Here is a 10246-nt window from a genome sequence, read left to right as displayed (position 1 = left end):
ATGAGGTACTAATACAAATGATTTTGATTAAGTGGTACATAGAGCATATATCGAACATATTAACCCTTTTATGCATTTCTTTCTCCTATTAGGGATGATTTTTCCACTTACAGTTTTGAAATCATCAAAACACTACTAAAAAAAACTGTTTAATATACAAATATGGGCTCTGTGTTTTTTATCTGCTTAAAATATTTTGTTATTTTCAAATTGTATTTTTAATCTGAAAAATGAGTGAATCTTTCCATCCATATAGATGTCAGCCGTCTTTTCGAGTTCTAGTTTAGTGACTTGTTTATCCAAATGGTCAGGCAGTAACTGGTCCTGACATGACTGGTGAAATAGTACTACACCCGAAACATTTGGTAAATTAGTTATGATTTACCAGATAGGCTGTTTTATCATCGCACACATTTGAAAAGCTGCTTTTCATACTCTGTCAAATTATCTTTCTCTTATATCAAAATTCTTAATAATCTTAAAGATGTAATCGTTGCAGAAACTTAGACCAGCAGAAATATGTAGAGCTTTTTCTTCTTTCTCTGGGCATATTAGCAGTAAATCACAGATCTCTGAATAAACTTAATTTATGTTTCAACTTATTTAATATTTGTAGATATAGATCTTTATATAGATCTATTCAATGTACCAAAAATATAAATTGTTAAAATGGAAACTGACATGTTCTAAACTGCGGAAACGTTGGATAGATTATGTAGTTATCCTATACTTACCATGCTGGGACGTGCTGCAATACTTCTATTACAGCTGCCGGTTTCACATTGAAGGACTGAGTGTAAGGCATGGGCAACAGAATACACAGCAGAGTAAACAGGAAAATTAAAGGATGGGTCTGCGTTAATGATATCTTCGGCAGTATGATTGCTGCAGTCGCAGGTCTGACCACAAAATGCTTCTTGCATTATATTTCCTTTCTGATACTGGTCTTTGAAGGAAAAGATGAAATCATTGAAACCAGTTATTTCCATTTTTGGCTCTGCTATGCCGATTACTGTTCCAATATTTTCAATTCCCTTTTCTTTCGGAAGCTCTTTGTGTAAGGACCAAGCATCTCCTGCTATCCACACTTTGTTTCTGACGTTGTGTTTTATGGCAGCCTTAATGAGAGCTTCAGCAGTCCATTCCGGTGCGAAAACAATTGCGACATTTACCTTTAGCGAATTAATATGTTGGAAAATCGTAGAGTAGTTTGTATTCTGATCAAGGCCTTTTGTGTAGGCCAGACAGATTTCAGTGCCCTCGATAGTCCTTATGAATAGATCCCGGCCATCTCTGCCATAGTTATCATCAATGTAAAGGAATGAAACCCAGAGCCAGTTGAACTCTAGCAATATACTTAACACTACCTCTATTACATCCTTATTAGGGTGGACTGTTCGCAGGAATGAGGGAAAATTCTGTTTTCTTGAAAAGACAGAACTGGCAGCTCCATAACTGACCTGTTGAAGAGAAATGTCAGAACCCCCAAATGCCCATATACCGTCATTTCATCTTAAAATAATACATTTTATTTTTCAGTTTATTTTTTTTTTTTTAAATATTAAAATAGCTGAAATATTTACCATTGGAAAGAAGTCCATCATGAAAAGTGGAGCAACACTTAGTGTCCCTGAGCTTGTATAAGAACCAACCACTGCAATCATTTTGGACCCAATCCTGTATGAGGAGTTCCAGGGCTGGATGAAACCTCTATCAGTGATGAGCTTAAAAACACCCGGGAAGTTCTGTGTGTCTGAGCAGAGGTCTAGTATCTTATAACCAAGCTGAACATTTGGCAGCAGTCTGGTAGAGTTATTGATCTCCTCTATGGCGAATCTCATCAGCTGGAACCTCCGGTAACTTGACAGGATAAAAGGTTGACTGTGAATAGAAAAGGAGTGAAGATTCTGCATAAGGTAAGACTTTATGTTGTTACCCTTATAGATTAGATTTTGTAAAAGGAGAGTTTAGACATTTATGTTAGGGTTGCTGTGGAGAAATGTCTTGTTCAGTTTTAGGGAAATAAGTGAAACCAGATGTTACTAGGAAGTCAAGCCAGCCAGAGCAGTCCCTGTTCCAAGGTGGATTTCTTTACAGTAAATATTCTGGATGTTCAAATAAGCTCTGTTTAATAAAGATTAGTGCAAAACCAAAAAAAAAAAAAAAAAAAAAAGGTAATCTATCAAACAGTGACTCTTACAATTTAAAAGTTACATTTCATCTTAAAACTGTCCATGCAATTTTTTTGTGTCATTAATGGATGCCAAATTTCTGAGAAACCATCCAAATAAAAAATTTTTTTTTTCTTTTCTTGCACAGAAAAATTTTCCGATGAAATGAAAACTTTGCAAACCAATTGAAAATTTTATAGTAATATAAAACCCTTTTGTTCCAAAGTAAACTTCCTTTTCATTGTCCTGCACAAAACAACGCAACGAAATGTTGGACATTGGAGTTATTATGGCTGTTATGTAAACTCTCCCCACATAGGGTTAACTCAGGAAGTGGTTCAGATAGCTATCACCCGCATGGCTGCTGTTTACAGCCTTGCAGAAGTACATTAAACAATATAATTTGATGTCACAAAATCCCAGAGATATCAAACATGAAAATGTAAGTTAACTTCAATTACATGACTACATGCAAACAATTTAAGCCATATTTATAAAGTTTATTCTTGGGGGGAAAAAAATTACATAAACAAAGACTAAGAGTCTCACCTTGAGCAAGTAATGCTTTCTGGTTTCTCACGATGTAGCCTTTCACTGACATGATGGATGTCAAAAAGGCCGCCAATCAAATAATCCCCATCCAACTCGAACTCTGAAGCTGTGGTGTCCTTATGGAGAAGACATCCAAGCAAACACAGATAAGCTAAAATCCGTGTCATTTCCATGTTTGTCGTATGCCACCCTGCTGAATGTTTATTACTGCTTCTCTCCTTCTGCTTTTGTCCATGAGTTACGCTGAGTGGGTTTCATAACCCTGGGAATAGCTAGCGGTCATAAGCACCTAACTGTAAAAGCAGGCAGATTAACAAATCAGTATGCAAAAGCTATCTTATCTGCCTGCTGCCAAGTTCTGGTTTCTGAAACAGGTTAGTGTGTGTAGGCATGTGTGCTAACACTATCATAGCAAAATCTGTAAGGTGTGCCAGTTAGATTTTAAATATACAAATGATGCGTACAGAAATGTCTTTCTTTAATTTCTTTCTAAGCCTGTGAAACAGAAAAAGGGCATTCACCTAGTCTGGATGGTAGTTCCTAATGTCTTTGCTTTAGTAATTTTGGAATACTTTTCTAAAACTTAATAACATTGGTTCCCAAAGTTGAGCCCCTTGATATACCACTTTTGGGCCTTAAAATACACCTCAGAAATTCATCTTTAACATCATATATTTATGTTAAAGTGCTTTAAGACATAAAATCTCTACATAAAAATAGGACAAAACCAACTACCTTGGTTGCTGATGCCGTTTGTATTATCTATTTTGTAGAAATGTTTGTATACTCGACTAATGAGTATACAAACACCGATACCATTTTGTGGGTCAGATGCTAGAAAGTTTGGCAATACTTGCTTTAGTGCATCCATGAGCTTCAAATTGGTTCATCATACAATGATTTGGTATATTGCACGCATTTATTGATGTTAATTATATCTAAGAAATAAAAAAGCTAAAAATATCAATAAAAGCAAAAATAATTTTCTTTAATGCATATCAGGGAACAGAAAACTATGTCTGTGCACTGTGCAGTAGATGCTCTATTAGTTTAAGCCCATTTGGTATAGTTTACTGCATTATTTTAGTGTGGTTTGGAGTTAATCAGCTAGAGGTTCTGCTCTGTTGGGGTTGCTTTAATGGCTGACTTTTGGTTGTCTGCACTGTACAGTGGGATCTGGTGTCTTTCATCATAGGCTCAACAACAAACCACCAGGTTTAGCTCAAGAGAGTTAGCTAGCCAATTAAAACAGTTTCATCATAGTTATTACAGCAGTTAACACTAAGCCAAAAAAACAAAATCAGCATTTCCACAAAGCATGTCAACACAGGGAGTAAGCGGTTCTCAGCAGGTGGCAGGGCTTCAGGTTTGCAATCAGCTTTACACAAGGGGATGCAGTCCATAGTATCTATGGTAACTCCAAAAGTACATATCTATGGCTAAACTTAACATAACATGTATGTTTTAAAGAATCTCACTTGAATTTGCATGGGTAAATCCTCCATTAGAATTAACATATGAAGCTGACACAGTTTTGGTACTGTTCTGAAAGGACACAGCCTCTTTAATAGCATTTGGAGTGGAAAAAAAAATTACACTTCCATTCTTAAAATCAAGTTGTTTTGTTTTATCTTTTTTTTTTTACTGTAGCACAAGAAAATAACATGCAATCCATGAAAAACATTAAATTCAACTCAGGGACCCAATTAATCACTTTGTCTTCCATCAGTTTTAGCTGTAATGGATTTTAATACGGGGAAATTACAAGGTGGATGAAAAAAAATTAAAGAGATTTTAGTTTCAAAACAAAAATTATATTTTAAAATATATATATACTGTATATACACAAATCCAGACAACCCTTTGAAACACAATATTTTTACAGGAAAATGTGATGATCCCTTACTACAGTGTAGCTCAAAGTTTAGTATTGACAGATTACTAGCACTTTGTTACGAGGAAAAAAAAAATCAAAAGGTTCATAGAAAAAATGTACGATCGCCACCAACTTCATCCATTTGTTTTATTAAAAGGGGTCAATCTGTTGTCCTATGTTTCCTCTGCAAAAGAAAGAGAACAACAGTTTGCTTGGAATGACTTAACCTTTTTTTTCTCCTTAGGATAAGCAGATTTTAAAGGGCAACAACAGTTTGCAAAAACTAAAATAACCCTGAACTTTGGAGCACATGGGAAAATGCTTCAAAGCGAACAGACACTTTGGAATAGAACTCAATTTCAACAAATACTGATTATGCACTTTGGAGGAAAACTGTCCTTTTTTTTTTTTTAAATATAAAGAATAATGAAAGTCAAAGAGTTATGTAGTAAAGTTATGAAAATTTCCCATTTGAAGGCTTAATGTTGAAAGCTTATAAACATAAAACCAGCAGATTTAATGTAGATAACAGACAAAAGGAGATTCCTTGAAATATGCATTCATAAATATTGAGCCTCCAGACAAAGTAAAATAATATTAAACATTAACACCTAGTCTATTTTAGAGTCAAATTATAAAAAAAAAAAACCTGCACAACCAAATGTACCCCTCCTAAAACCAAACCAAAACCACATCATTTTAACTGAAAAATTCACGCATCAATGTTTTTTGAGACAAATGAATGCATATTAAAATCCAATGTTTCTAAACACTTCCAGGCAACTTCATTTGATATTCATCTAAAAAACGTATGTGAAAGCAGCAGATACTGAGATCCAAAACATTTAATGTTTCTTTAAGATTTTTTTTCCTTTAATCAAATTTAATATCTAATTACATATTTTTGCAAACAAACTTGTGTTGTTCATAATGTACAACTGAATGTGTTACAAATAAGCAGGAAGAACATATTAATTCAAAGTTGGCAGACTAAGATGGGAGATAAAACAGCAACCATCAGAAAGAATCAGAAAAGAGAAAATTTGACTTTAATGATATTCTAGTTTAGTTCGTCCTTAAATAACATTCATCTATCTTATTGAATAAAATGCAGAGGGTAAAATTAACATTTAACTACTAATGCAAACCAATCTTAAAGAAAAAAAAAATGAGCAAATGACTATGTTGATCCATGCTCATATTTTCACCCAACACTGTCATTTATGGATCAAAACTTTAATTTTCACGTTACGTTTCAATGTTACTGTCCATCTTAGAAAAAAAAGAAAGAAAAATAATCTCTACTCTTCATCACTCCCTTTTAGCTGGGATGAATGTGTTTCAAATGAGACTGAGGCAAGGGTGAGGTGGAGTTCCTAACTAGCAAAAGTTTTCCCTGTGTCTTCCTTGCCTTTATATGTCCTCTTCCCATGTGTGAAGGGCAGGTATCTGTACTTGATCATATGCTAGAGAAAAGCAGAAAAGAAGGAAAGTTATCAACAGTTGAGACAAAATAAAGTGTTTTGATGACAAAAAAGGAAGGACATGCACACTTTTTGTCACAAAAATAAATCACATTATATTCCAAAATAAACTGATATTTGTTTTCCTCATTTAAGAACTTTAAATCCTTTTAATGAGTTATTTTCTATACAGAGGTCAGTGTTTTTCATTCTTTTGGAGACATAAGAAACATTCTCCCTCCCATCCACGACACATTTACAGCTGACTGGAACAATTCTTTTCTGCTTTTATTTAAAATGTAATTTTTTTTTTTCATTTATTAAATTTTTTTATATGTTAAGTTCAGTGTGCGATTTTTTTCAATCATTGCGCGCAGCTGCTGCTCACACTGTACGATTAACCGCAGGGTTTAGTAGTGTTCAGTGTGAGCTCACAGCTCACGATGTATGTGCAGAACGACGCTCTCATGCGATCTACCTGCTCACACTGTACGACTAAAATCCACGTCGGACTCAGCTCCGCAGTGAGATGGAGCTGCTCTGTAGCTCTCTGTCCTGAAGTCCATCAAATAGATGAGGAATATGAAGCTCACTATAGTGAACCGCGCTACCTTATCAATTTGTGCAATTTTGTGCTGAAAATCCTAAAAAGATAAGGCGACGACGTATTTGAAAAAAAGAAAATACGTGGCTACTATGGTCTGTCAATTTTACAGACAGAACTGCATTTCACTCATCACATCCCTGCCACGCTGCTGTGTTTACATCTGAGAGAAAGAATAAAAAGAAGCATCCTTGTTTGCGCCCTGAGCGATTTGTCCACAACGGTCGGGAGAAAATCAAACATGTTTGATATTCTCCAGACCTCGCGTTTCCTGATCGGCTGACCGCCGCTCGTAACCCCCGTACACTACACGACTCACGATCAGGCTGAAAGTCGGCCCGATCGGAAAATTCTCACACGACTGGAAAATCGCCCCGAAAATCGCACAGTGTACGGCGCGCTTTACTGAAATCGTCCACTGCTTTTAATGTGTGTGTGTTGTTGGTGGTTCACCTTAATCTGCCTCTTCATGGTGATGCAAAAGAGCATGATGAAGTACATTACGAGTATTGGCCAGAACACTGGAACGTTAAAGGCCTCGAAAAACGTGCAAATCATGGCGATGACGATGCCTTTTGTCGCAGAGTGCCTGTCACAAGAGAGAGCAGAAAACAGGGACTTTTGCAAACATTCGTTTAGAAATTATTATGATAAAACTTATAAGATTAAAAAGAAAATGTCAACAATTTCCTTTGATTTTTAACACATATAAAGCCAGGTATAGTCTATGAGAGCATCAGTCATAGATGACATCATAAATAGCATCTTTTTAAGAGACATGAAGGTTCTGCTACACTAAAACATGTACGGTAAAAGTATCTTTTATATTAATCCAGGTTGCCTCCTAGTTAGAGGATGTATGCAAAAAGGTGATGTATGAACTGCAAGGTAAAAAAAAAAGTCTGTATCAAGCCTAATAATGTGCCAAAAATATAGATAAAAACTGAATGGCTTTACATCTGTATATTTAACAGCAGGCACCAATAGAAACCATCAGAATAACTCCCATAGATAGAGTTCAATGTGGAGCACTGACCTACGTGATGGATAATATATAAAAAAAAATATATATATATTACAAGTATTACTGCTTAAGCTCAGTGTGCTTCATAATCTAAATCTGGCAAATCAAGATCTGCTACAACCATTTTAAATAGTTATTGGTAGGTTGCTACCTGATACCTTATTTGGTAGGTTTGGCTCAGAACACCAATTAACAGCAATACAGACATTATCTCTTGCAGGTAAAAATATAAGGAACTTGCCACAAGCAAGCACTATCAGAAGATAAAAAACATACACTGATAGCTAAAGAGTGGCTGTAACAATCCAAAAAGGTGCTTATGATTATCCTCTTGTTACACCAATTCTTAGCTGTTTGATAGAATCACAATAAACTAAAAAGGAATTTCAAATAAATTTTAATTAATAACAGACAGACTCCTTTTTAGCTCAGCCCCTTTCTTACATTGTTAAAACTAATAACAGTTGAGTTATTACAGGGATGGAGAGCAAACACAGAAAAGCCCAGGGGTCAACGAAAACAAAACACACACACACACACACACAGACAGACAGCTACAGGGCACCTTATTTGTATATCACGTTCTGGGGAAGAAAAAAAAAAAAAGAGAGAGTTGTCACTTGTGCTCAGTTTTAGAACAAGCTGAGGAATAGCCTCAGGCTGCACATTAGGGGGGCTCCTTAACTGCCAAATTTTAAAACACGGCTCAAAACTTACTTTTATTCATTGACTTTTAACACTGGCAGGACTTTATTGTTGTGACCTTGTTTATTTAGTTTAGACAAATTCTTATTCCCTAATTTTAGATTTTTATGCTGCATTTTATTGTGTTTTAGCATTTTTAGCTATGTTCAGCACCTTATTTTCAGCTGTAGCCATTTTAAAGAACCCTAAAAAAAAGTTGATTATGATGATGATGATGAATACATACCAGCTGTTCAGTAACTGAGACCTAATTAGACGTTAAAAACAAAAGCCCTTAACCCTTTAAACACCTACTTGTTTTTACCCAACTAGGGAAGCTTGTATGCAGAATTATTAAGTTAAAACATGACCAAAATGTCGAGCAACCAAAAAAAAAACCCACATTCACTTCCTGTCTCTCTTACAAGCAGTAATGTAGCAAAACTGCATGACATGAAACTTTAATTTGAAGACAGAAGATGAGTTAAGGGTTATACACCTTAATGTAAATATTGTGGGGAAAAAAAGCTGTCATGCCATACAAATACTTGTTTTTTTATCTTTTAAATATATTTTTGAATTGTTTTTATATAGAAAGTGTACAGAGTATCCATGAAGAAACTGTTATAGTTAAGAGTGACAATCAAAAAAGAATATTTTTCTCACATGTTTCATTGGTTTCTCCTAAAAGTCAATATCTTACTCCAAAAAGATTTTGGAACTGTTGCCACAAAGAAATAAACAGAAAAAATATTTGCAATCCCTCTAGGGATGACCACAAGAGAGAGCCACAACAAGAGCCAAAGTCTTACCAGAATTTGAATTCAGGCAATCTCCTGATGAAAGGGCGGAACTCCTCGTTCTGCTTGGTCGGAAGGGATGGGCCCTCATCTGCAAGAGAAATAAGATCAACTCTGCTTTCCAAAGGCTTTAACAATCACAGCATCAAACAACAAGCAGCATAAAGAACCAATTTATACAAGATCCTTATATGTAACCAATGTAAACACAAAAGAAAACAGAGAAAACATGACTTGAACGAATATTTAAACAGTTTAGGACAAAACAGCACAATAACAAAAAAAAAATGCTTATACGCAAAGGTGTTCCCTTACCTTCATCAAGTAATGAAGGATCCACTTTTGGCGACAGAAACGCAATGAACAGGTTGAGGTGGTAGATTCCCAAAGCGTATGTTACTATATACCAACCCTAAGAAGAAGCACAAAAAATACCACATTCTAATGCTTATTCACTTAGCAAAAAACAAGGAGACTGGTTTGTTAATTAAATGTACCCTGAGCAACAAGCCACCATTTCGAGTTATAGAAGATGCAGATTAGCGGGTGTACATATGCATGTTTAGGGTCACAAAATCCCTACGTAATCAACACTGAGTGTACATTCAGGTTTGACAAAACAACAATCAGGTTAAAGATTACCTGTAGTATGTACACTCTGATCATGTAGATTGCAGTAAGTAGTAAAGTGAGCGCCCATCGCACTGCATAGAAGGGTGTTGATCTGTCAAGCCATGTCTGATAGAGCTGTGAAAAAGAAACAAAATTTAAATAACCTCTGTCATCAAAGCTGTACAATATGACCAATACTTTAATAAAAATTAGTTTGTGATTTTCATGACAGTCACCTGTCCGATCCCTGTAAAAAAGGCAGCAACTACAGATGGTTTCCCATGGATTGACTCTCCAACACTGTCCCCTTCTGACATCCTGCCAGAAACCAAAAAAGGATTTTCATTAATAGTGATATTTATTGTTCATAGGAGCAAAACAGAATTTCAAAATTATAAAATTGAATTAAAAATGTAATATGTTTTAAATATCCCAAAATAGGGCTGAATTTGTATTTATT

At 35.2% G+C, this 10246-nt stretch overlaps 2 protein-coding genes across 3 annotated transcripts in view; both read right to left on the bottom strand.

Moving 5' to 3' along the window:
- Positions 1-109: 109 nt before the first annotated feature.
- On the bottom strand, positions 110-3028 carry LOC107086644 (taste receptor type 1 member 2-like). The gene is made up of 3 exons (XM_015377734.1): positions 2721-3028; positions 1584-1881; positions 110-1460 (listed from the first exon to the last, which is right to left on the bottom strand). Exons 1-3 carry the CDS (start codon positions 2894-2896, stop codon positions 720-722), a joined length of 1215 nt encoding a protein of 404 aa, XP_015233220.1. The 5' UTR covers positions 2897-3028; the 3' UTR covers positions 110-719.
- Positions 3029-4273: 1245 nt separating this feature from the next.
- rer1 (retention in endoplasmic reticulum sorting receptor 1) overlaps positions 4274-10246 on the bottom strand; it is an 8232-nt gene continuing 2259 nt past the window's right edge. Inside the window, exons 2-8 of one of the 2 annotated variants that reach the window (XM_015377811.1) lie at positions 10023-10104; positions 9817-9921; positions 9490-9586; positions 9187-9265; positions 7120-7255; positions 6011-6065; positions 4274-4783 (exon numbers count right to left, since the gene is read on the bottom strand). In XM_015377811.1, coding sequence (XP_015233297.1) covers positions 4773-4783; positions 6011-6065; positions 7120-7255; positions 9187-9265; positions 9490-9586; positions 9817-9921; positions 10023-10103 — 564 coding nt within the window. In that variant the 5' untranslated portion in view covers position 10104 and the 3' untranslated portion in view covers positions 4274-4772. Of the gene's footprint in view, positions 4784-4977; positions 6066-7119; positions 7256-9186; positions 9266-9489; positions 9587-9816; positions 9922-10022; positions 10105-10246 lie in introns of those variants that run through there. The other variant, XM_015377810.1, reaches the window with a different exon arrangement.

Source organism: Cyprinodon variegatus, unplaced genomic scaffold (assembly GCF_000732505.1).
Source record: "Cyprinodon variegatus isolate N-32 unplaced genomic scaffold, C_variegatus-1.0 Scaffold158, whole genome shotgun sequence".
Taxonomy (NCBI): Eukaryota; Metazoa; Chordata; class Actinopteri; order Cyprinodontiformes; family Cyprinodontidae; genus Cyprinodon; species Cyprinodon variegatus.
Note: the sequence above shows the minus strand (reverse complement) of the source record. Positions and strands in the feature narration are given on the sequence as shown.